Source organism: Borostomias antarcticus (assembly GCF_949987555.1).
Source record: "Borostomias antarcticus genome assembly, chromosome: 1".
Lineage (NCBI taxonomy): Eukaryota > Metazoa > Chordata > Actinopteri > Stomiiformes > Stomiidae > Borostomias > Borostomias antarcticus.
In genome coordinates this window covers 9400131-9428048 of record NC_140234.1, presented here as the reverse complement: position 1 = coordinate 9428048, position 27918 = coordinate 9400131, and the positions used below count along the sequence as shown (strand labels likewise).

The 27918-nt window shown below is 45.1% G+C and overlaps 1 protein-coding gene across 1 annotated transcript; it reads right to left on the bottom strand.

Annotated features, from left to right (window-relative positions):
- Nucleotides 1-331: 331 nt before the first annotated feature.
- LOC311307178 (E3 SUMO-protein ligase ZBED1-like) lies at nucleotides 332-27288 on the bottom strand (the record flags this gene model as incomplete). The annotated part of the gene is made up of 6 exons (XM_084435978.1): nucleotides 332-606; nucleotides 1454-1693; nucleotides 1838-2297; nucleotides 2497-3506; nucleotides 26574-26744; nucleotides 26997-27288. 6 exons carry the CDS (start codon nucleotides 27286-27288, stop codon nucleotides 332-334), a joined length of 2448 nt encoding a protein of 815 aa, XP_084292104.1.
- Nucleotides 27289-27918: the final 630 nt, after the last annotated feature.

The following is a 27918-nucleotide window of genomic DNA, read 5'->3' as shown; positions in this document are numbered from 1 at the left end:
TGATCTTAAGAAGTTCTTGTGGAGCTGGTGGTAAGTCCGTCTGGACAGGGACAAGCCTCCCATCATTCTCTTTCCACCCCCATTCTTGTGGCAGGAGTTCATCTACAGGTCCCTTCCACTGTTGCACCTGGTAGTACACACGGAGACTCTGGTACTTTGCTGCTGCTGACGTTGGTGGTAGACTCTGTGGCTGTACATGAGAAGTGCTGGTAGCCACCTTCTCACAAAAGCGCTTGTATCTTAGACTGTCAAGTCCCTCCCCAGGCTTCCCATTGTACAGGCACAGCCAAGCATTCTCTCCTGCTGACACAATCTCTGCTCTAGAAGCTGACTATGAGTCAAACACTGTAGCTTGCTGATAGAACTCGCTGCTGGCTCTGAACTTCTTGAGGGGAGCTCCTTTCCCAATGCCATAAAGGCAGGACGTAGTGTCACACCCAGCTATAGCATGAATGAAGAGAATGTGAGTGCACACACTGGGACCTAGCTGCTGCTTGACGGACTTGATGTTCCAGATGCGTGGCTTCATGCTTTTCTTGAGCTCAAGTTTGAAGAAGAGGTCATGGGAGTTGAGGTTGGGGTGGTAGATGAGGAGGACGAGCAGATCTGTATCATGTCACGAGGATGGGGGTGGAAAGAGAATGATGGGAGGCTTGTCCCTGTCCAGACGGACTTACCACCAGCTCCACAAGAACTTCTTAAGATCATCAGATGCACCTGCAAGACAGACTGCAGCAGCCTGAGGTGCACATGCAAGAAACATGGCCTTGAGTGTTCTGTTGCATGTAGCAGCTGTAAAGGATCAGGGTGTGCAAATTCACATCAGGCGACATGTGATGATGAAGATGATGATGAATGCAAGTTATTATTATTATTATTATCATCCTGCTCATGTTCTCTTCTCTCCTGAAGTGGACCCTCTAATCGTGTGTGTGTGTGTGTGTGTGTGTGCGCTAGGGCTGGGACTTTTGCCCCAAAATCATATTCGAAGTTCGTTTATTTGTTAATAATAATATTCGAATATATTCGAATTATTATTAATAATATTCTTACCATTAAATTCTTACAGAAAGACCTACCTAGGTATTAAAATAAAGTTGTGCACATTCTGTCCACTAGTGGGCATTGTATCATAGGCAATATTGATAAGAAATGATGTTTTCAGAAGCAAATACAACACACAATGTCAACAACCGTTCTTTTAATTTATGTCAGACTCTGGCTTGAACAGTAGGTTTTCACTGTTTGACAAAAATAAATAAAAATAAGCCAGTCAGGCTAGGTACTGAAAGACAAATAAAAGGTAGTAGGATGTATATCCCATTAATCAAACATGTAGCCTAGGCTAAATCAGAACTTGCCATTATGGGCTATCTGGCTGCAGTATGTAAGACTCAACAACCCTCCTCAACCATCTACAGGTTGTTGGCCAAAAAGACAAGGTGATTCACACTTTCTGGTTCTAGAGAAGAGCGCTTCTTTGTTACTATGTTCCCCGCTGTGGAAAACACTCGTTCCGCCCTCACGGAGGTCCCACATATTGCCAGGTAGCGCCGTGCCAGCTGGGCGAGGTGGGGGTACTTGAGGCTTTTCTCCTCCCACCAGGACAGCGGGTTGCTGTCAGACGGGGGCAGGGTCTCACTCTCGTACACCATCATCTCTCTTTGGAGCACATCTTCATTTGGCTTAGTAACTGTTTAAAAGAAAATAGTAGTGTTATTGTGCTGTTTAAGTTTCATAATGCACTTTTTATATTTCCAAGTAGGGCTATAGCGAGTTTGAGTTATGAAAGGCACTCAATAAAATTAGCTTTAAATGTTTTTGTAATTATTATTACCTCCTGGTGACTTTTGGCAATACACATCGCCAAAGAGGTCCCCCATGGCGCTAAGAGCATTCTTCCTCTGGCGCTGCTGTGGCTCATCCGTTCTAGTCACTGCGTTCTCCTCTTGGCCTTCCTCGTGTGTCTCCTCGTTGAGCTTTGCTAGCTCCACACGAACCACCTCTCGCACTGCCTGCTGCTGCTCTCGTTTCAAATGAACCAGCCGGTGAAAACGCGGGTCGAGGTAGCTGGCGGTGTTAAGTAGCAAGAAGGCATCTTTTCCGGGGCCATATCGCACCTTTAGATCACTTGACATTATTTTTTTCATCTCCCTCAGTCCTGTCGGGTCATCGGTGGATGGCTGTAGTTGTGACAGAAGAACGTACTGCAGGGGGAGGACCGCTGATGCTGTTGGGTAGTTTTCGGTTGATAACGCCACGGTGGCTACTTTGAACGGCTTCAGCACGTCTTTCACCTGCGGGACAAACATACAATTAGGATAACTAATCCTAGCGCCACTAGCTAGCTAGCTATGCTGCTAGTAAGTGCAGTACTGTCAGCCACGTAAACAAAACACAAACTGTAACGTGCTACGTTTGTAAACAGTAACGTTAACATTAGGCTCATAATAGGCAAGTATATTATTAGACCCAACATCATTAGGCTCTACTGACCTTCTCCATAAGGCTCCACTCCACACTGCTGAGCTCCAGACGGCTGAGTTTCTTCTCCATTATCACCGCTGCAACAGAGGCTTGTTGATCTGCTGCCCGACAGATCATGTCGTAGGTACTGTTCCAGCGGGTGGGGCAGTCGTTGATGAGCTGGACAGGTTTGAGACCAAGGAGCTTCTGCTTGGATTCGAGGAGGTAGCTGTCTGTAGCAGAGTGCTTGAAATGCTGAGCAGCAGCCTTCAGGCGACTGATTGGTGTTGCAATGGCACGCTCTGCAAGCCCTTTCTTCACTGCTAAGTTGATTGTGTGAGCCATGCAGGGGATATCGGTGATCTCCAGGTGCCTCTCTACAGCGTTGACATAGTTGGTCGCGTTGTCTGTTGTGATGGCAAGCACAGACTCCCGGTCCACGTTGTAGTCTCGTAGAATACGGTCGATACACGTGGAGACATTCTCTGCTGTGTGAACGGTTTGAAGCTCAGACGTGTCGAGAACGAAATTTCTCATTTCCCAGTCCTCGTCTATGAAATGGGCTGTGACCGTCACATAGGACTCAGTAGCTAGAGACGTCCACCCATCAGTGGTCAGCGCAATTTTTTCTCCACGCATCATTTCTCTTATTCCTTCTTTGGTTGTGTCATACAGCTTCGCTATTTTGTCGGAAATGGTCTTGTGGCAGGGGATCTTGTATCTAGGCTCTAGCTCGTGGATGAAAGCTGCAAACCCCTTCCCCTCCACCAGGCTAATAGGCCTCATATCTTTGCAAATGGCCCGTGCCAGCATCTCTGTTGCTCTTCTTTGACGGGCAGCCGGGAAGCCTCGTGAATCAGAGCGAGGTAGCATGGAGTCGATTCTGGGCTGCTTCGCCCCAGATCCCTCTCCCTCTTCTAGCTTGCCGGGATGTAATGTTAACAGGTGGGCCCTCAAGTTGCTGGTCGTCGTGTGATATTTAAATTCGGCCTTACATATTTTACATATTGCTTTGTCCTTGCTAGTTATTTTCCTCTTTTCTTGGGGAACCCAAAGTAACGCCACACGTCGCTCTTCAAATTGTCAGGGGTATAGATTTCGATCTCCTCCAGCGTGGTTGTGGGCGTTGGCGAGGCCATTGTTCTGCTAACTAAGTGCTAACTAACGTCACCTCCTACAGGAGCCCAGGTGTCCAATAGCCTTGCTAATGAGCTCGCGATTGCAACTTCACCAGGCGTGAAAAACCCACTGAATCTGAATCAAAAGCAACGTTTGCTAGCCAACACATTAACAAAAAATTATGCCTATAACAGGTTCGAATATTAAGGGCTGCCTAATATTCGTTCGAATACCAGTATTTCTGTCAATATTCGAATTATATTCGAATCCCGAAGTTCGGACTCCCAGCCCTAGTGTGCGCGCGCGCGCACACAGGCGTGTGATTTTCTCCCACAGGTAGTGGTAGGTAGTCCACTGCTATGGACGGTTCTACGTCTCAGACTGTCCTCTCCAGGGTTCTACTGTTCTCTACAGGGCTGTAGACTGTTCTCCAGGGTTCTACTGTTCTCTACAGGGCTGTAGACTGTTCTCCAGGGTTCTACTGTTCTCTACAGGGCTGTAGACTGTTCTCCAGGGTTCTAGACTCTTGAGCTATTTGATTAATACACGTCAGATTTTCTGTTGCAATACGTGAGATTCACCCCTTTTCTCTTCACCAAATGCCAATAGAATTAAAAATATATTTCTGTATATGCACTGTGATGCATCCTATATAGTTTCTGGTTGATTGGGGACAGTGTTGTGTGGACATCAGACAAGAAAACATGCATAAACCTTTTTCTTTTACATAGGCGAAAATTGGAAATTGGTATATTTGTCACATACCTTCCATCTGCATTTTTCATTACTTTCCACCACTGGGATTTTGGGGGACTAACTGATATGTTATAAAGAACATATGTATGACACTACAACAGTTGAAATAATTTCTGTTGCAATTTGTTCAAGGTTATGTCATAAAATGCCTGGACTACAGGGGCAGGGGAGCATCACTACTGATCCATAGCCAGGACTGGGATGTCCTCAGTGGAGGTCCCAAGTCAGTCTTCCAGTCATTCAGCCAGCCTGTCAGTAGATGTGCTCTACTTGTATTGATTTGTTCATACACTAGTTTTCCAGCACAGGTTATGTTCTTGAATGCTTCTGGTGACTAGCAGTTCTCTTAGCAACCTAATTTCATCCCCCTCACTGTTTTCAGATCCACATAGGGGAAACATATGGCTGAGAGATGTGTGGAGGAAAATCAACAGCACCACACACACACACACACTTGCATAACCAACCAAGCAAGTTCTACCTTTCTATACCACAAATATAAGTTTGAGAACCTAGGATACATACAGCCCGCCTAAGGGGGTTCTAATGTACTGACCTCCCGGCACAGGCCTGACCCTGCTGGCAAGCTGCCTTGGTTCTAGCCAAGGAACAAGCGTTTCAGCTTCTGCTCACCTGTATGCAGCTTATACCATGCTGACTGGCCTGGACTAGTCACCACATCCACAGTCTAGCCAAGTTAGAGATACCCTTGTGCATTTGACAAAACAAGTGTCATACAATTAAGGTTATCATTTGTGCAGCATGTGTGCTGTAAGTGTAAAGACAAGATACAGATCATTTTCTCCAGGTTTTATTGAATAGCTTGTAGACCACACTGAAACACTGGGCTGACAGTTCAGTTGTACAAGGCGGACCTGGGAGACCATTCAGGACACCTTGTTTGGGTCGAGGCTCTGCTTAGTCTACTGGCCCAGGTGAACCATCAAACGATGTACTGACGCTGAGAATGGAGACACACGACACAGCTGGCCGACACTTCCTGCACTCTAAGAGGTTAGGGTTAGGGCTAGACTGAATGTAGGTTGGCATACTGTAAAATAATACATATTTATTTTTAAATGGATGGAAAGATGCTGCCCATGCCTAGATCTTTATGTCTATTCAGCATGTCTGTTCTCACCCACTGAGGTCCCATCACCAAACGTGAAGCCTCAGATACAATAATAAAACAGGGGCAGACAATTAAAGATAGAGATGGACAGACAGACATGTAGACAGATAGGTGAAAAAATTAGATTAGAACTCTTAGTGTTGTGATCAGACGGTACAACCAAAATGTCACCTCAGTGTAGTGATGCAGACAGAGTTATGAACACCTGCTCCTTGCTTAGAAGGAGGTTATCATCTGCCCTCTGAAACATTCAGGACCAGGGCCGTACGCAGGATTTTTGTAATACCGAGGTCATTTAGTTGTGGTGCTTCTGTCCAGGAATTTACATCCAAACACCTTAAACCTTTGTCCTCTCACTTCTCTTGTAATTCATCACCTCCCCCCAAGTATTCATCAAGCCCCCTGCAACCCCTAGTTTCAGTCTCCCCTTTGTAATTGTAAACACCTCAACTCTCCCCATTTTGTAATTGTAAACACCCCCTGTGCCTCGCTCTTCCTCATCTCTTTGTTTAAGTCAGAAGGGCCACACCTTCGTCTTCAGACCTTTTGTTTTCTTTGTTTGTCACATGTCTATACTCTTGGCCACGCCTGCCATTTCACATGACGTGCAATGAGTTAGCCAATCACATCCTAGAAGGACTTTACCTGTGTTTTGACTGCATATAAGCCACAGCTAGAAGAGGCTGAATTCACTTCTCTGACGAAACCACCTTTGTTGCGTTGTTTGAGAAGTCCTTGCGCACGTATTGTTTTTCACAATAAACTAGACTTAACCTTTTGAACGTATCTTGGTAAATCTTTTGACTAGACCAGTTTAAAATACTATCACACTTCAATCTGGTGCACTTTGAGAGCAGAATTAAGAGGCTAGATCTATAAAGAACAACACGCATCATATTGGATTAATATTATCTTTAACTGAGAGCAGTGGAGGTCATCCAGAGAGGACACAACTTAAGTGAATGTTGATGAGAACACACCATCTATTAGAAACATGAGACTAGCTCCTCCTGTCACCTCTCTCCCAGCCTGGCCTCCTCCACTCTGATGTCCATGCTGGTCTCCTCTTGTCACCTCTCCTCCTGTCTTTTGTCCATGCTGGTCTCCTCCTGTCACCTCTCCTCCTGTCTTTTGTCCATGTTGGTCTCCTCCTGTCACCTCTCTTCCACTGTGGTGTCCATTTTCATCTCCTGTCCACAAATTAACAAAACATAAACATAAGCTATAAACACCCACCCACCCACCCACCCATCCACCCATCCACCCATCCATCCATCCACCCATCCATCCATCCTTTCTATACCACAAATATAAGTTTGAGAACCTAGGATACATACAGCCCGCCTAAGGGGGTTCTAATGTACTGACCTCCCGGCACAGGCCTGACCCTGCTGGCAAGCTGCCTTGGTTCTAGCCAAGGAACAAGCGTTTCAGCTTCTGCTCACCTGTATGCAGCTTATACCATGCTGACTGGCCTGGACTAGTCACCACATCCACAGTCTAGCCAAGTTAGAGATACCCTTGTGCATTTGACAAAACAAGTGTCATACAATTAAGGTTATCATTTGTGCAGCATGTGTGCTGTAAGTGTAAAGACAAGATACAGATCATTTTCTCCAGGTTTTATTGAATAGCTTGTAGACCACACTGAAACACTGGGCTGACAGTTCAGTTGTACAAGGCGGACCTGGGAGACCATTCAGGACACCTTGTTTGGGTCGAGGCTCTGCTTAGTCTACTGGCCCAGGTGAACCATCAAACGATGTACTGACGCTGAGAATGGAGACACACGACACAGCTGGCCGACACTTCCTGCACTCTAAGAGGTTAGGGTTAGGGCTAGACTGAATGTAGGTTGGCATACTGTAAAATAATACATATTTATTTTTAAATGGATGGAAAGATGCTGCCCATGCCTAGATCTTTATGTCTATTCAGCATGTCTGTTCTCACCCACTGAGGTCCCATCACCAAACGTGAAGCCTCAGATACAATAATAAAACAGGGGCAGACAATTAAAGATAGAGATGGACAGACAGACATGTAGACAGATAGGTGAAAAAATTAGATTAGAACTCTTAGTGTTGTGATCAGACGGTACAACCAAAATGTCACCTCAGTGTAGTGATGCAGACAGAGTTATGAACACCTGCTCCTTGCTTAGAAGGAGGTTATCATCTGCCCTCTGAAACATTCAGGACCAGGGCCGTACGCAGGATTTTTGTAATACCGAGGTCATTTAGTTGTGGTGCTTCTGTCCAGGAATTTACATCCAAACACCTTAAACCTTTGTCCTCTCACTTCTCTTGTAATTCATCACCTCCCCCCAAGTATTCATCAAGCCCCCTGCAACCCCTAGTTTCAGTCTCCCCTTTGTAATTGTAAACACCTCAACTCTCCCCATTTTGTAATTGTAAACACCCCCTGTGCCTCGCTCTTCCTCATCTCTTTGTTTAAGTCAGAAGGGCCACACCTTCGTCTTCAGACCTTTTGTTTTCTTTGTTTGTCACATGTCTATACTCTTGGCCACGCCTGCCATTTCACATGACGTGCAATGAGTTAGCCAATCACATCCTAGAAGGACTTTACCTGTGTTTTGACTGCATATAAGCCACAGCTAGAAGAGGCTGAATTCACTTCTCTGACGAAACCACCTTTGTTGCGTTGTTTGAGAAGTCCTTGCGCACGTATTGTTTTTCACAATAAACTAGACTTAACCTTTTGAACGTATCTTGGTAAATCTTTTGACTAGACCAGTTTAAAATACTATCACACTTCAATCTGGTGCACTTTGAGAGCAGAATTAAGAGGCTAGATCTATAAAGAACAACACGCATCATATTGGATTAATATTATCTTTAACTGAGAGCAGTGGAGGTCATCCAGAGAGGACACAACTTAAGTGAATGTTGATGAGAACACACCATCTATTAGAAACATGAGACTAGCTCCTCCTGTCACCTCTCTCCCAGCCTGGCCTCCTCCACTCTGATGTCCATGCTGGTCTCCTCTTGTCACCTCTCCTCCTGTCTTTTGTCCATGCTGGTCTCCTCCTGTCACCTCTCCTCCTGTCTTTTGTCCATGTTGGTCTCCTCCTGTCACCTCTCTTCCACTGTGGTGTCCATTTTCATCTCCTGTCCACAAATTAACAAAACATAAACATAAGCTATAAACACCCACCCACCCACCCACCCATCCACCCATCCACCCATCCATCCATCCACCCATCCATCCATCCATCCATCCATCCATCCATCCATCCAACCATCCATCCATCCATCCATCCATCCATCCATCCAACCATCCATCCATCCATCCACATTATTTTTTAATCTTGCCAGGATCTAACTTAATATAGTGTCTCTTTGGCTAACATCAGGTATCTCACCTCTCATCTCTATGTCCTCTCCTCCTGTCCCCTCTCTTCCACTCTCTTGTACCTCTTGGTTTCCTGTCAACAGATTATATATTTTTAACCGAACATAATCATGCATACTGTGTATATTTATACACACCTACATACCTGTCTATTTGTTTATCTATATACAGACATACAATTTATCCCGTCAATGTGCTTTTCCCATCATGTTAAGTAAAGAGTAGGCAGTGTACCACCATCATCACCTCTTTCTTCAACAGTTCGCCTTCCAAAACTGAGCTTTGTTTGATGAAATCTTTTCATCTTCTCCCTCTCTTTGCCCCTCTCTCTCTGTCAGTGAAGAAAGCAAACATGGTCAGCTGTTATGTGAATAACGGCCTCTGCTATAGTTGCAATGGAAAAGAGAGGGCTTCATTTCAACATGAATTTCAACCATTTACACGTCATTGATGATTTATCAGTCACAGACATGCAACGTGCCAGCAGTTGACTTGTGTGATTTACACTGTTCCTGAAGTACTGTCTGACAATAGGCTCTTTGCACAAGCTCTACTACTTCCTGAAATTCTACAGGCATTTGTATTTCCTGTCCTGTACTATTGGATGGAAGTGATTAATCAGGTGTGCGGCACAATGGTATAGGACAGGAAATAAGGATGCCTGAAGAATTTCAGGAAGTAGTGGAACTTGTGCAAAGCAAAGAGCCTATTGCTTGGCAACACCAAACGCCCAGTGTATGAGAAAATAAATATGATAGATTTCTTTGTAGCACTGCTCTGTTTGTGCATGTGCGCAGGTACACCGCTTTGCTAATGTTAACGTGGGTCAAGAATAGCCTACAATTAGCTAGCCACGTTGTGACGGCTATAGGTACCTGGATCTGGAGGAGAAAAGAAGGGAGTAGAGTTCAAGGACTATGCAAACACCTTCCCAGTCCAGTCCGCCTCCTCCTGCTGTTGGCTGTAGCCCTGGTTCTGGACCCGGAACTGAATGGTTGATTGATCTTAAAATGACCTCATATTGGTATAATCACTGGTATGTAAGCTATGATTGGTTTGTCAAATAAAGGGAATTATTCGTTTTGGAACTTTTTTTTTCTTGGGTGGACTCAATCCTATTTGGGTCCCTAAATTGGGCCTCAATCATCAACACTTTGATTATAGCTTTAGGAGAGCATAATCAATCTTGCTATAGATAAAAGCAATGGATTAAAATTGATTTAATAAGGATTTGTGCCTATTATTATTTCTCTCCGACTCAATAGCTGCAGCCCATAGATTACATGTTCTATAGGGTGTGTTAGGGTACTTATTTTCCAAAGTATGGTAAAATGAGCACTTGCGTTTTCATTTGCGTTTATGGTCTTCTAACGTTACGACTAGTCAAGATCCTGCAATAGCCTATTCATATCTACCTGGTTAGATTTCTATCTGAAGTTGGCTAGTTAATGTTAGCTGGTGTTATTAGCAAGCTGGCTGGATTTGGACCTGATCCAGGGCTCTTGTTCTTGTGCATTCCATTAATTTCAATATGAGAGGTGTGAACGGCCTATTGGTGGCATTTGGCGCAGCTGCATAGCGTCATGAGTTCATTATTATTGATGAAGCTGGATTCAATCTATCTAAAACCAGGCGTCGGGGCCCAGATGTTACAGGACAAAGAGCTGTTGTGAATGTCCCTGGGCAGCGTGGGGGAAATATCACCTTGTGTTCCTGGAAGAAGATTCAGTGTTTTGTGGTGTGTGGCAGCAGGTCTGTGAGCTTCAAGAATGTTAAGTTGGGGGAGGGGGAGAGCTCTTTCCACTAGCCCAGAGAGATAAGGAGGAGGAGGTCTTAAGATGAGGTCATTTTGGCTGAAGTATAAGACTCATTGTTTTCTGACCACACATTTGTACTCTGATATCCCTGCTCTGGAGATCAGACATACCTTGTGAGCTCACAATAAAATCATTTAAACATGCCTTAGTTTACGGGATATAATTACTAGATTGTTGATAATCACCCTGCAAAAATCTACATTTGGCCTTTGAGGGCTGAAAACATTTTCAAGAGGTTCCTACATCTGCAAGGAGTTCTCCATCACCATGCCACCCTAGGTCCATCCAGTACTGCACACATGATCATGTTCTGAGGGGGCGGCAGCAGCTCAGGAGGTAGAGTAGCCGTCTGGGAGCCTCCAGTTCAATTCCAGCCATCTCCTCTGCTTCGTTGAAGTGTTCTTGAGTAAGACACTAATTTATCCCAAAGAGCAGGCTAACACAAGCTGGCCACCATTGGTGAGTGAATGAGAGAAGATATTGTAAAGCGCTCTATGCTTTAGAAGCACTCCACTCACAATGACATATATGGTGCTCTATATAATGCAGTTGTACAGGATGGAGCAGAGCAGCCCAGGTTTGTTGTCATGTGGGATAATGTTAGTTTCCACCGGGCTGCTCTGGTCTGGGACTGGTTCACCAACCACCATACATAACTTCACAGGTGGATACACCGTTACCCCCTTACTCCCCATTCCTCAGTCCCATTGAGGAATTATTTACACTTTGGTGTTGGCAGGTGTTGAATATTTTCAGAGAAATATTGGTTTAATCTGATCCTGTTAGCTGTTCCTAATTATAATGATTGACCTCTGAGTATGGCTGTAGCTGGAGCTTTCTGTAAGAAATGGTGTCCCTCTTCCATAGACTTATGAGATAAAGATGACATTCCATGGCTGGTACACTCTGTGCCAAACAGCAATTGTTGTGGTTAGCGCCAAGGCGGCGTAGGTTGACTTGACAAAACAAGGCCACAGAAGAGACCAGCAAGACAGTCTTATCGGAGAAGAGATGAGGGGGGGGTGGGGGCACTCAAACCACATAAGAACCGTGCTCGAGCTCAGATGATTTGATTTGAGTCCAGACAGCATACAGACAGGTCAGCTGTACATTAGACTATATGCCATTGTCTTTTGTATGTTCTGTAATAAACAGCTTTTGATGTCGCTCAAATCCTGTGTTGGAGAGATTCATTTGGAATACACCTAAAAAAGGGACACTGGACTGTGTGGTATTGTGTGAGATCTGGGGCCGTCTTTTATTGTAATCAAAACACAACGCAGAGCTTAATAAGAACAATAATAAAAGACAACGAAAGTCAAGAAAGGTCTATGAACACCAACCAGACACCTGCATGACTCTCCCTGGGAGCAATGGAAGAGGCATGGAGAGACACTGAGGTGCGGTCAGTCCAGGGTTGGATACTGAGGGGGGGTCAGTCCAGGGTTGGATACTGAGGCAGGGTCAGTCCAGGGTTGGATACTGAGGCAGGGTCAGTCCAGGGTTGGATACTGAGGCAGGGTCAGTCCAGGGTTGGATACTGAGGGGGGGTCAGTCCAGGGTTGGATACTGAGGCAGGGTCAGTCCAGGGTTGGATACTGAGGCAGGGTCAGTCCAGGGTTGGATACTTAGGGGGGGTCAGTCCAGGGTTGGATACTTAGGGGGGGTCAGTCCAGGGTTGGATACTGAGGGGGGGTCAGTCCAGGGTTGGATACTGAGGGGGGGTCAGTCCAGGGTTGGATACTGAGGCAGGAACACAAATTAACACACTCTACAGTACCTCTCTCAGGTTATACAATGTTTATTAAAAAGGCTAAAGAAAAAAAAAAAAAAAACATTCTGACCCTATTCCTATAGTTTTTTTCCAAAGGCCTCCAGATCTGCCTATTACACTAGAACGCATCACCGGATTTCAAGCACCAAAACGTGGCCCCGGACGTATCGATCTGCCTCCGGGTTCGAGCCTCATTTTGGCCTCGGTATTGTAATTGCTAGGCGCAAAGGCAGGCGAAAACTCAGAAAAACGCAGTAGTGTAATCCAGGCCTAAGGCTATAGCTATGGCTTCTCTCCTGTATCAACGCGCTGGTGTTTCTTTAACGCTGCTGACGTAGTGAAGTTCTTCCCACACTGGTCACAGTGGTAGTGCTTCTCTCCTGTATGAACACGCTGGTGTATCTTTAACTTTCCTGAGTCAGTGAAGTTCTTCCCACACTGGTCACAGTGGTATGGCTTCTCTCCTGTATGAACACGCTGGTGTTTCTTTAAATCTCCTGACGTAGTGAAGTTCTTTCCACACTGGTCACAGTGGTATGGCTTCACTCCTGTATGAACACGCTGATGTGTCTTTAAATCTCCTGATGCAGTGAAGTTCTTTCCACACTGGTCACAGTGGTATGGCTTCTCTCCTGTATGAACACGCTGGTGTATCTTTAACTTTCCTGACGCAGTAAAGTTCTTTCCACACTGGTCACAGTGGTATGGCTTCTCTCCTGTATGAACACGCTGGTGTATCTTTAACTCTCCTGACGTAGTGAAGTTCTTTCCACACTGGTCACAGTGGTATGGCTTCTCCCCTGTATGAACACGCTGATGTGTCTTTAAATCTCCTGATGCAGTGAAATTCTTTCCACACTGGTCACAGTGGTATGGCTTCTCTCCTGTATGAACACGCTGGTGTATCTTTAACTGTCCTGACGTAGTGAGGTTCTTCCCACACTGGTCACAGTGGTATGGCTTCTCTCCTGTATGAACACGCTGGTGTATCTTTAACTTTCCTGGTTCAGTGAAGTTCTTCCCACACTGGTCACAGTGGTATGGCTTCTCTCCTATATGAACACGCTGGTGTATCTTTAACTTTCCTGACTCAGTAAAGTTCTTTCCACACTGGTCACAGTGGTATGGCTTTTCTCCTGTATGAACACGCTGGTGTATCTTTAACTCTCCTGACGTAGTGAAGTTCTTTCCACACTGGTCACAGTGGTATGGCTTCTCCCCTGTATGAACACGCTGGTGTTTCTTTAAATCTCCTGACATAGTGAAGTTCTTTCCACACTGGTCACAGTGGTATGGCTTCTCTCCTGTATGAACACGCTGGTGTTTCTTTAAATCTCCTGACATAGTGAAGTTCTTTCCACACTGGTCACAGTGGTATGGCTTCTCTCCTGTATGAACACGCTGGTGTATCTTTAACTCTCCTGACGTAGTGAAGTTCTTTCCACACTGGTCACAGTGGTATGGCTTCTCCCCTGTATGAACACGCTGGTGTTTCTTTAAATCTCCTGATGCAGTGAAGTTCTTTCCACACTGGTCACAGTGGTATGGCTTCTCTCCTGTATGAACACGCTGGTGTATCTTTAACTTTCCTGACGCAGTAAAGTTCTTTCCACACTGGTCACAGTGGTATGGCTTCTCTCCTGTATGAACACGCTGGTGTTTCTTTAAATCTCCTGACATAGTGAAGTTCTTTCCACACTGGTCACAGTGGTATGGCTTCTCTCCTGTATGAACACGCTGGTGTTTCTTTAAATCTCCTGACATAGTGAAGTTCTTTCCACACTGGTCACAGTGGTATGGCTTCTCTCCTGTATGAACACGCTGGTGTGTCTTTAAATATCCTGACGAAGTGAAGTTCTTTCCACACTGGTCACAGTGGTATGACTTTTCTCCTGTATGAACACGCTGGTGTGTCTTTAAATCTCTTGACGTAGTGAAGTTCTTCCCACACTGGTCACAGTGGTATGGCTTCTCTCCTGTATGAACACGTTGGTGTGTCTTTAAATTTCCTGACTTAGTGAAGTTCTTCCCACACTGTTCACAGTGGTACGGTCTTGGCTTGTCTGTGTCTCTCTGTCTCTGGGCAGTAGCTGGGGTGAGGGGGGTGTTGGAGGTGATGATAGGGAGTGATTGAGAGGAGGAGGAGGAGGAGAGAATCTCTGGTCTGATCTGTCTGCTCGAGAGACGAGAGAGAGAGACGTAGAGGTTGTCATGGCTCCTCTTCAGGTGCTTGTTGAGGTAGATCTGGGAGGTGTAGGTGAATGGGCACACAGAGCAGGAGAACACCTGAGTCTGGGACAAGTCTGACATCACTCCTGGGAGAGTGAAAGAGAAAGAGACAAACATTAAAAAGGATTCTCACACCTGTATTTCAAGTGCAAATACTGTATAGAGTGTTTATACGTATGTAACTAGTGGGGGGCGAAACACGACGACACCACAACTTCAGATTGAGGACAGGAGAGAGAAAGATATGTAAGAGGTTCCTCTGGCTGAGCTCGAGTGAAGGAGAGCGACAGAGGAGAGAGAGGAGTGAGAAAAAGAAAAGAGGAGAAAGGAGAGAATACAAGCATGAATACATTGAAGCCCACGGCAATAGCTACCTTAGATAGCTAGAGTAAGCTAGCACTCCTAAAGATAAGTCAAGCTACCATGTTCCATGGCAACTAACAGCATTCCATTTTGTTCTGAGCAAGTGTGCCTGCCTAATATTGGCAATTTGCGTGTCTCACAACAGCGATTTGCACAGGCACCATTGCAGTTCATGACATAGTGCCCTCTGTATCGTTGCATCCATGAGTGACCTGAATTTCACGCTGTATGCCCATGTCTTGCCTGCTGGCTGGCACCATGGGAAAAGGACAGAGGAGAGGAAGGACGGTAGAGGAGAGCTACTTGGACAGCGGTTATTATTAAGACCAGCAGACCTCTTGTTCTTTCAGCTTTAAGGAAAGAGGTGGATGAGAGAGAGATGGAGAAGACAGAGGGAAGAAGAGTTGAGGACAGATACCTCTAGCGGTGCTCTTTTCTTCCCAGACGTAGTTGAAGGAGATGCTCTTGTATCTGTACTCCTGTCCGTACCAGACCAGCAGCTCCTTCCCGACAGCCAGCAGCCGACAGCAGCGAAACAGGATCCCTCCACGGTACTGAAACGCTACCAGGTTCTGCTCTTCCTCAGTACGGGCACAGTTCACATACCTGGGGGAGAGAGGGGGTGGTTTCATAAAAAACAAACGGGTGAGGGAGGGAGAGACAGGAGGAAGGAAGGATGAAGGAAGAGAGGGAGGGAGAAAAAGTGGGTGAGATGTAGGGACTGACTGTATGGAGGGAGGAAGGGAGGGAAGGAAACTTTCAAGACTGGAGAGATGGTTTATTTTGAGTGAGAGCAGCAGAATAGATTCTGGAAATATGAGAAATGAGCATGTGTTCATATTCTTAACCTGATTGTAATGCCTAATTATTCTACAGTTTACACATGCAAAGATGGGTCCATCCCTGACACGATCTCTGAAAAGCCTGCCTATTGTTGTCCTGTTTAATTGTTCATGAAGTCTTTCCCTTAACATAGCCTTTTTATTTGCATCTCATTGTTTATAGGCCTCTGGATTCATTTCTAGTTGTTTCTCTATGAACTTCCTTCTGTTAGTTCTATCACAGTCCCTTACCATCTCTGGATCCTGCTGTTTCTGTCTCTCTAGTGACATGATGTTCATATGCGCAGTTTGACTTTTTGATCAGGGGGGCAGTCAGTCCCAGCCTACTTCTAACAATATAGATTAGGCCTACTTCTAACAATATAGATTAGGCCTACTTCTATCAATATAGCCTAGGCCTACTTCTATGAATATAGCCTAGGCCTACTTCTATCAATATAGCCTAGGCCTACTTCTATCAATATAGCCTAGGCCTACTTCTATCAATATAGCCTAGGCCTACTTCTAATAATATAGATTAGGCCTACTTCTATGAATATAGCCTAGGCCTACTTCTATGAATATAGCCTAGGCCTACTTCTAACAATATAGCCTAGGCCTACTTCTATCAATATAGCCTAGGCCTACTTCTAACAATATAGCCTAGACCTACTTCTATCAATATAGCCTAGACCTACTTCTATCAATATAGCCTAGGCCTACTTCTATCAATATAGATTAGGCCTACTTCTATCAATATAGCCTAGGCCTACTTCTAATAATATAGATTAGGCCTACTTCTATCAATATAGCCTAGGCCTACTTCTATCAATATAGCCTAGGCCTACTTCTATCAATATAGCCTAGGCCTACTTCTAATAATATATATTAGGCCTACTTCTATCAATATAGCCTAGGCCTACTTCTATCAATATAGCCTAGGCCTACTTCTATCAATATAGCCTAGACCAGGGGGGGGCAACCCGCGGCTCTTTGCCCGTCAATGTGCGGCTCCTCCATCCATCCCCCCCAAAAAGTTGGCTTGCGGCTCTTCCATCCTTTCATTAAAAAATAAATTCATTAATTCCATAAGAACGTTTCTCTCTCTCTAGTTTCGCTGTGCATTTCTTCCCGCCCATTTAAGTTTATTGCAGATTTGTCATAAAATCATGATTCGTTTCGCTAGTGAGGAAGTCGCGTGAGAACCACTTCAAACCAATCATATAGGTAGCAAATCACCTTGGTAACAAAATTATTGGGTGCGTTTACATGGACAGTTTGAATCGGTTTCAGATAGGTTTGGAAGACCAAACCGATTGAAAATATGTCATATAAACACCTCAATCCGACTGAAATGCCCCAACCCGATTGAAATTCCAATCGCTTTCAAGGAGGTAGTTTAAACCTTTTCGAAACCGTTTGGTCCGTCATGTATACTACCTTGAAACGGATTGATGCTGCGTTCTGCGTTCATTCTGCGCATGCTCAAGACTTGACTAATCAAGGCACGCGCGACAGTTCCGTAGTCAGCTGTTTGTAACCATCGTAACGCAATCACTCACGGCTGCGTGCGCGTTCAAAACATTTGTTTCGTTGTCGCATGTAAACATCCAACCAGTTTAATTTGTATCCCATGTATCAATGAAGCTGAAATCAGCTTGAAATCAACCAGATTGAAAAATATTTGTCATGTAAACGCACCTATTGTAAACAAAATAATTTGCTTTGCGTGGGTCATTCTCTTTTACGACAAAAGCTAACGTAGCCTAGGCTACTGTACACAACCAAAGAATGGCTGGAAAGAAATGCGCAGCTAAAAGAAAATATGAAGACGAACACAGGACATTTTTTACCCGAGTGGGGAGAGTAATTTTTTCTTCATAGAACGTAATGGTAAGCCATTCTGTCTGATATGCCAGACATCATTGGGACATTTCAAAGCCTCATCTCGAGCCCAGTCCAGCCCAACCCAGTCCAGTCCAGCCCAACCCAGCCCAGTCCAGTCCAGTCCAGTCCAGCCCAGCCCAGCCCAGTTCAGCCTAACCCAGCCCAGTCCATCCTAACCCAGCCCATTCCAAAATATATTATGTCAGAAAATATCTTGTATGTATTAATTTTAAATAAATTAACTTTAAATGTATATTTAATGGACAATAATGTTTTTCTTCTTATTTTAGACTGGGGTGCCTTGGGATTTTAAGTACTTATGAAGGGTGCAGTGACTGAAAAAAAGGTTGAGAAACGCTGGTATATTTGGTGTGGCTCTGGGTGGTACCACAGTAATTTTTGTGGCTCTTAGTCTCTGACTGGTTGGCCACCCCTGCTCTAAATCATATGATTTCCCAGTTAAAAGCAGTATGACATTAATCACCCATTTCGGTGCAGTGTTCTTTGAATTGAGATTTCCAACATGAATATGGAAAGAGTTGTGAGGTGCAGGAATGTGTATACATAATATATTATCATTCTTAAGTAAATACTTTTGGATTCATCACAAACAAGAATCACAGGCAATAATATAGTTCGCATATCACCACAAAATGAAATGATTTCAACAAGTTGAACAGACATGTTTTGAGGGTAACAGAGTTCGGATAATGTAAAGGGGATTTGACAAAGCCCAAAATTAATTTACATGAAGGCCTACAAGAAAAACATGTAAAATTGAAAATTTGATAAAAAAAAGCCCCACACCCACAGTAGTAAGAAATGTGTTTTCACGTCAATGTAATGTGATGTCGCAAGTGCTGTCCCATTCCTTTTTATACCAATTCGAGCCCTTGCAGCCTCTGGCACTCAACCACTTTACCAGGTGACGTCAATAAGTCTGTGAGGGCTCAGGGCTTGAGGGTTTAGGGGGGACATTGGGACTGGGCCGCTGATAACACCATGCGGGGAGGGAAGTCTAAGACCTTGACTTCGCGCCACTGCCGCAGCCAGCAGAGAAGCAGGGAGAGAGAGAGACGAGGGAAACATCCCAGAGAAGCAGGGAGAGAGAGAGACTAGGGAAACATCCCAGAGAAGAAGGGAGAGAGAGAGACGAGGGAAACATCCCAGAGAAGCAGGGAGAGAGAGAGACGAGGGAAACATCCCAGAGAAGCAGGGAGAGAGAGAGACGAGGGAAACATCCCAGTGAAGCAGGGAGAGAGAGAGACGAGGGAAACATCCCAGAGAAGCAGGGAGAGAGAGAGACGAGGGAAACATCCCAGAGAAGCAGGGAGAGAGAGAGACGAGGGAAACATCCCAGAGAAGCAGGGAGAGAGAGAGACGAGGGAAACATCCCAGAGAAGCAGGGAGCGAGAGACGAGGGAAACATCCCAGAGAAGCAGGGAGAGAGAGAGACGAGGGAAACATCCCAGAGAAGCAGGGAGAGAGAGACGAGGGAAACATCCCAGAGAAGCAGGGAGAGAGAGAGACTAGGAAAACATCCCAGAGAAGCAGGGAGAGAGAGAGACGAGGGAAACATCCCAGAGAAGCAGGGAGAGAGAGAGACGAGGGAAACATCCCAGAGAAGCAGGGAGAGAGAGAGACTAGGAAAACATCCCAGAGAAGCAGGGAGAGAGAGAGACGAGGGAAACATCCCAGTGTTCCATGTGATTGTATCTTTGTACAATAAATCTATCATCTGTCGCCGCTTCCAATCCCGTGTTGGGGTGATTTTATCAATACTATCACAACACAGAAGGCTATCAACATCATGGTTCATAATTAGATGGTGCTGCAACTCTTATCAAGGCTTACAAAGAATTACACAACGCAGAGCAACAGAAGAACGCCAAAAGCCAACATACACAATGCAGAAACACATGCGTACAAGACCAGACCGGTCACATCAGCAATTTTTTTTGAGTCAGCACAGGTGGTGGCCTCTAGATTTGCTTATGAATTACGTTATACGGCCATGCTCTCCACTTAATGTCACCAGCGAAAAAAAGAAGTGAACGCACGCAGCAACGACCAGCAACAGAGAAATTCACTGAAAACAGACCGCATGTCGGTATGTTCGCTTCACGCGCTTCCCTCTCAACATGGTCATACAAAACAGCTTGCTGAATTCCGAAAAGATGAATAAACTATTCTGTTTTCGATTCAAATGTGTATATGATCCCCTGGACTAAAAAACAAACTAACAAAAGAACAGTAACCCTCTCCTAGACTCAAATTCAAAAACAGTCGTCTAACCCTCCCTTGTTCATTCGAAGTTCACTTCCTAAACCGAAGCCCCAAACGGCTGCGCTCTAATCTTTCAAAAATAAAAAAATAACATACAACTTACCGAATTGAGGATTGTCGTAGCCTACAGTGAAAGGCTAGTGAGTAGGTTGTGATGGAAACGTTTGTTTACTCAAAAAGAATAAAGAGCTTGTCTCTTGTTTTCTTCAGATGGATAAAACAAATCTTTGCAATAGGGAATCTTTACAGGCGTGACAAACAATGTTCAACTGTGAAAAGTTTCCAAGGTAGAGAGAGACACAAATTACGAACACAATTTATATACACTTTATGTCGTGACTGCTAGTCTTTTCAATGCTCTTAACCAATCGGTGAAAGCCGGGAACAATGACGCGTTTCACTGTTCAGATCCGGTCTAGAGCCCGCCTCCTGAGACCAGAAACTACCTGACGCCCTTTTCTGGATATGTAATTGTAATATCTTGTACTATATTACATAATCAAGGTCGGACAGCGGAGTAACCATTTACTGACATTTACTGATATACTTTGGATTAGTGCATTACAGGGCATGGCCATCACTGACTAACTGACACTGCACTGCTATATCTACCTAGGTGATTAACAAGTAGTAGTGCTTAGGTGAACCTCTGTTGCCACCTACTGGACATTGTTAAGAACACATAACCCAACCATAGCATATAGTACAGTAATGGTAGTGACCAGTTCTGACATTACTATGACATTATTATTCTGACATGCATTATGCGTGACCTCTTCATTTATGTGAGGTCTTATATTGAATGTCCAGTGCTGACCATGTTCCTCCTTGTTTTCCACAGATAAAAAGGTGCAGTCTCTTCTTGTTCTTTAGTCCTGGACCTGGATCAGGGCTACTTCTTTCCATTCATTTGAATATGAGAGGTCTGAACACAAGACTACTGACGACCACTTCAGACAGACAATACGTAGACTAGATGGTTCCCAAGTGTGAATGTGTCTGCTCTCCATCTTCAGCGCTATTGAAAAGCTGAAGGTCTCCTCATTCTAACTATAAGTGCCAACAGTCTAAATCGCCAGCAACTGAAACTGAGGTCTTCTCTGTTGGCTGTAGCCTTGGTTCTGGACCCGGACTCGGAACTGAATGTTTGATTGATCTTAAAATGACCTCATATTGGTATAATCACTGGTATGTAGACTATGATTAGTTAGTCCAATAAAGGGAATTATTCGTTTTGTTTTTTCTTGGGTGGACTCAATCCTATTTGGGTCCCTAAATTGGGCCTCAGTCATCAAAACTTTGATTATAGCTTTAGGAGAGCATAATCAATCTTGCTAGAGATAAAAGCAATGAATTAAGATGGATTTAATAAGGATTTGTGCCTATTATTATTTCTCTCAGATTAAATCCTTGCAGCCCATAGATGAGATGTTCTATAGGGTGTGTTAGGGTACTTGTTTTCCAAAGTATGGTAAAATGAGGACTTGGGGCGGGTAAAGGGATCCATGATCCGTTTTCATTTGCGTTTATGGCCTTCTAGCATTAGACTAGTCAAGATCCTGCTGTAGCCTATTCATATCTGCCTGCTTAGATTTATATCTGGTGTTGGCTAGCTAATGTTAGCTGGTGGTGTTATTAGCAAGCTGGATGGATTTGGACCTGATCCAGGGCTCTTGTTCTTGTGCATTCCATTCATTTCAATATGAGAGGTGTGAACGGCCTATTGGTGGTATTTGGCGCAGCTGCACAGCGTCATGACCTCATTTTCATTGATGAAGCTGGATTCAATCTATCTAAAACCAGGCGTCGGGGCCCAGATGTTACAGGACAAAGAGCTGTTGTGAATGTCCCTGGGCAGCGTGGGGTAAATATCACCTTGTGTTCCTGGAAGAAGAATCAGTGTTTTGTGGTGTGTGGAAGCAGGTCTGTGAGCTTCAAGAATGTTAAGTTGGGGGAGGGGGAGAGCCCTTTCCACTAGCCCAGAGAGATAAGGAGGAGGAGGTCTTAAGATGAGGTCATTTTGGCTGAAGTATGAGACTCATTGTTTTCTGACCACACATTTGTACTCTGATATCCCTGCTCTGGAGATCAGACATACCTTGTGAGCTCACAATAAAATCATTTAAACATGCCTCAGTTTACGGAATATAATTACTAGATTTATTATCTTTGTTGTTGGACTTCTATGCTAGTCACGGTTTGTCCATAACAAACACCATGTTCGAACACAAGGATGCCCACAAGTACACCTGGCATCAGAACACCTTAGGCCGAAGGTCGATGATCGATTTCGTTATCGTATCATCTGATCTGAGGCCATGTGTTTTGGACACTCGGGTAAAGAGAGGGGCAGAGCTGTCCACTGATCACCATCCGGTGCCTGACCAGGACGTGGACTGAGTACTTGGACTTGGTCTCCGGGCGCCATGAACGATGGCTGCCCACTGCTCCTGGCTGCCCCTGGGAGAGGTAGGCTTGGGATGTGATAAAAACAGGGAACAGTTTCCACCGGCGGCCCCCGAAAGTTGCATGTGTGTGTGTGTGCCGTGTCGCCGTTCACTATGTAATGCGTGTGTCACTGTATGGCAAAATAAATGACCCCCCCTGTCATTTTTTAGAATCAGACCAGCAGAGTACTGTGCTAGCTTGGATGCTAGGGGGAGCAGCTATGGCTGGTGTTAGCGGACCTACAGTAGGAAGGGCCTCCTTGGCTTCTGCGGGCGCGTTTCTGCATCAGCTTACTAAATGGCAGTTCATAAGCCTTACTGGGTCATCATGGCTAGCTGAGTTGGCTAAGGCGCGTGGCGCAATGGAGGCCTCCCCTATGACAAGGAGTGATTTGATAGCATTGCTGAAAGAGCAATTTTCTCTAGTGGCTCTGTGGGTAGAGCAGAGGAAAGAGAGGGAGAGAGCAGCAATTTGAGCTTGAGGAGAAAGACAGGGAGCTTGTAGAGGAAGAGAGAGAAAGACAGTTTCAGTGGGAGCTGGGGAGGATCCAGAGTTTGTCTTCTCTGGGTTGGTGTCCGTTGTTGTGTTGGTATCTGTTTGCTAGTGAGACTGTTTGGTAACATGCTACTCCCTGCTTTGTGCCACCCCAGGAAGTATTACAAGTTGATCCTGACGCTCATCTTTGAGGCCCTGAATACCAGAGGGAACCAAGTGTATGTATGGATGCATCTGCAATTCATTTACTTTTATATTGTAGTAAGTAAGTAAGTAAGTAAGTAAGTAAGTAAGCTTTATTTATATAGCGTTCTTCACAGCACGGATGCACAGAGTGCTTTACAGTAATAAATTAAAATGGCAATACAACTCGAGACAAAATTAAAACGACACAGAACAGAAAAAAACAAACAACATTGCGAGCAGCAAGGCGTTATAGATGGCCGAAGGCCTGCCTGAACATGTGTGTCTTAAGAAGTTTTTTGAACATGAGTTCAGTGGATGGCTCTCTCAGGGCCTGGGGAAGAGCGTTCCAGAGTCTTGGCGCAACCGCCTCAAATGCTCTGTCACCCTGGGTTTTTAGTCTGGTCCGGGGCACCGCCAGGAGACCCTGGTCGGATGACCTCAGAGACCGACTCAGAGAGTGAGGGTGTAAAAGTTCTGAGATGTAGGCCGGGGTCCGTCCGTGAAGAGCTCGGTGGGTGAACACCAGGACTTTGAACTCAATCCGGAGGTGAACTGGGAGCCAGTGCAAGGAGGCCAGGATGGGGGTGATGTGGCATGTCTTCTTTGACCTGGTGAGTAGTCTTGCAGCAGCATTTTGGACTAGCTGAAGTTGTCCCACAGAGGATTTGTTGAGGCAGGTAAACAGTGAATTACAGTAGTCAAGTCGTGATTAAATAAATGTATGGACAGAGATTTCTAATTCAGTATGTGATACGGAGTTTGGCAATATTTCTGAGGTGGAAAAAACAGGAACGCGTTAGGGATTTGACATGTTTGTCCAAGTGCATAGCTTGATCAAAGAAGACACCCAGGTTTCTAACAGAGGGCCTAACATTTCCCTTGAGGGACCCCATGTGGTTTACCACTGTAGCGGCAGTCTTGTCATTAGAACGAACGAACCTTTGGTGCTTGGCCCCCTAATAAACGTTGCGATGCCTTGTTGGCGGATGGTCAGTCAGGGCAGCTTTTCCCAACAATTCATAACACTTCACCCTCAACTGTCCACTTGTGCCCACACATGCAATGGCTATTTAGAGTGATCTGACACTTTCTTATACCTGTTCATCCCTTTCAGATCCATGAGGGGACGTCAACAAGTGCTCACTCAGAAGAGGAAGAGAAAGGAGATGCAGCCTTATGTACACACATGCCAGAGACTGTGGTGGAATAGTAGCTACAGTACGCTAGAGAGGGGTGAGGTTGTTGTATACCAGCTCTGTGGCCTAGTGGTAGAGTGTCCGCCCAGAGACTGTGAGGTTGTGGGTTCGATCCCTGGCCGAGTCATACCAAAGACTATAAAAATGGGACCCATTGCCTCCCTGCTTGGCACTCAGCATCAAGGGTTGGAATTGGGGGGCATCACTAAACGATTCCCGAACACGGCACCGCTGCTGCTCACCGCTCCCCCAGGGGATTGGTCAAATGCGGAGAACAAATTTCACACACTCCGGTGTGTGACAATCAGTGGCACTTAGTCTTAGTCTACAGTACGCTAGAGAGGTTTGGGGACAGATAAAATAAGACTGTTAATCTAGCAGGGAAAAGCTGTCTGTTTAACCAGGCTTGGTTTTGCAGTACAAACAAAGTCGGAAGGCTAAATAAATATTTTGCATCGGAGCTAGAGTGTGCAGCGACTCCCATTCTGCCAGCTGGCAGCCCTTGAATACATGGGCACTCAGTGTCAACCTACAGTGCAGTGCAGTGCTGGTGGGCCAGGCTAGGTTCGTGGTAACAGCTCCAGCTTCTCAGAAGTAGAGTTGTGGTTGGTGCACAGTGTTGGGCTCGTTACTCAAAAAATGTAATATATTACTTATTACTCATTACCCTTTTTAAAAGTAATATCGTTACTTTACTTATTACTCCCAGCCAAAAGTAACTAGTTACTTATGTAATATATTACTTTCCCAGTACGTCCCTGTGTGAATCTCCGTAATCACCATTAAACACACTTAAGGCTTCAAACTAGCAACTTGGTCTGCAGCCTAGGAATCCCTAAAAGTGACAGGCTAGATGAAAAGCACGCCTGGCTCAAACTGATGACGAGACAACCTTTTAAACACCTTCTGTTATTTATTTTTGCTGAAAGTGAAAACAATATTTAACAAAAAACTGTAACCTACAGCAACAATAGGCTTACATACAATTCAATTGAATAGGCAATGCTATTTGCCCTCCTGCTTAATATAAACCTTTGGACATGTTATCCTTTCTATCTTTTATACAACCCTTTAAACTGAGAGTGAGAACATAAGACAGCAGCAAACAAATCAAAACTGAAACAAAAATCAAAGGCCTCCAGCAACAACTAGGCAAAAGTAGGCCTACTCACTCACACACACACACACACACACACACACACACACACACACACACACACACACACACACACACACACACACACACACACACACACACACACACACACACACACACACACACACGTAGGCCTACACTCAATTCTGCTCAATTCTGCCTAATATGGATCCAACTTACTACTACTTCACCGCAAGCTTAGGCTATTTATCTGCTCACATCAGAAATGGTGATTGTATCTCATCAGGAGAAGCTTTTCAAACCTTGTATCTGAGAGTCTATTCCTTCGTGGAGTCAGCACCAAACTTCCTAAGCTGAACAGTCTTTCCACAGGTGCGCTGGATGGAATGGGGGTGTTGTATTTCATAAAAATGTTTTTGACCCTTGGGAACTGATTGAGGATCTCTGTCCCCTGTCCTGCGCTCAAATAGTCCATCACCTCCTTTTCTGCTGAGTACATGTCTTCTGGCTCTTCTTCAAAAGAAAAAAAGTCCAATTCACTGCTGCTGGTTGAGGCCATGGGTACAGATGAGGAAGTGGCTGGGACGGTGTCTGTGGTGTCGGGGAGCACTGCGCGACACTCAGACATCAGCAGCTCTCTCGTACACTCTCTCCTCTCTTCCTCTCTCATCCACCGGAGTTTAAACTTCGGCAAACTTGCAGCGGCCAGACGTGCATCTCTGCTCTCTAGTGTGTTGGCAAACCGGGTCTTGATTGCCTGAAATAAAATGAAGTTTGTGTCAATACACTGATCACCGGCCCGCTAATAGAGTAGCTATATACTCACTCACTGACTCACTCACTCACTCACTCACTCACTCACTCACTCACTCACTCACTCACTCACTCACTCACTCACTCACTCACACACTCTCTCTGTCTCTCACACACACACACACACACAGTATAAATGTGACTGAAAACTATAACATACAGTGAATTATATCACATTGTTTGACTCACCTGTACAATGACGTCGGGAAGGCCAGCTGTCATCTTAGAAAGGTGGACTTTCAGGGCAAGTGTCTTGGACATCAGAACTTCAAGGGTCGGGAGAATAGTACCATAGAAACAGTTATCCTCCCCTTGTAATATGTCTAATGCAACAGTGAGAGGCTTCATAACGACTGTATACTCCCCTAGGAACTGGTACTCCTTGTCAGTAAAGCCCTTTATTCCCAGTTTGACGCACAGGCCATTCAGGTCACTGATGGGGATCTCTGTGATTCGGGTGACTGCCTCAAAGAAAGAGTTCCACCGTGTGGACGTGGGCACTAGGAGTTTTCTACGACTGACCTCCTCTACAAGCTCAGACGCCACAGTAGAACGGCTAGCCTTCGTCCAGAGGGCTGTGCATTTGGCGATTCCACTTCTATATGTAGCTTTGGTATCAGGACTAGCTGTCAGCCACTTTTCTACATCATTGGTGGAGATGAGGTTCATGGTGTGTGATGCACATCGGTGATGAGGGGGGAGAAAAAACTCACCATCACCTTCAGTGTACAGGGCGTCTGCTACGTTAGTGAATGTAACTTCATTTTCCTCCTCATGTCCTTCTGAGTCAGAGTCAACAGGCTGGTACATTTTGAATGCTTTAACGAAGTTTGATCCATTATCTGTTACGGTGGCCGTCACCTTGTTTGAAAGTCCATAAAATGAATGGACCTGTTCGATCTCCGCAGCGATAACATTGTGCGTGTGTCTCCCCCGGATCCGCTTGCAGGCCACTGCAGCTTTCTCCCGCTTTAAAGTCGTTCCGTTGATCCAGTGGACGGTCATTCCGAGAAAGCTTTTATTGTTAGCCGTCCAGATATCGGCAGTTGTAGAAACATAGTCAATCTCTTTAAATGCTTTCTTCAACTCGGCTTCCATCAAAGTGTATTCCCTATCCAGATAGCTCGCAAATGTTTTTCTACCCGGTGGTTTTTTGTTGCCTCTGACCGGTATTTTCCCAAGGATCTGTCTAAACGACGGAGAGTCAATGGTTGATATCGGCAGCATTTCATCAACCACGTACCTAGCCACAAGCCTCGTTACTTCATTTTCACACATGGCCTGCTGCTGTCCACCATTAAAATCTAGTTTGCGCTGTTTAGCAGCAGGCTGACTACCTTTTGCAGCGTGCTCATCACGGTCCGGTTCTCTTTCCACCAACTTCATGTTGCTGTGTTGGCGTAGCAAATGTTTCAGGAGATTTGAGGTGGTGTTTCTGGCACAAGAAAGAGTCTTCGAAGAACTAACACACAGTTTACACTTGACGACAACATTCTTGTTGTCTTTCAGTTCCACGAATTCAAAATAGTGTGCGTATTTCCAGCCATGGAATGTTAACGTCATGTTCAAATAGCTCCGCTCGCTCGCTGCTTGCCTGGTTATAATGTGACGGGACGTGATATGAGCGGAACGTTC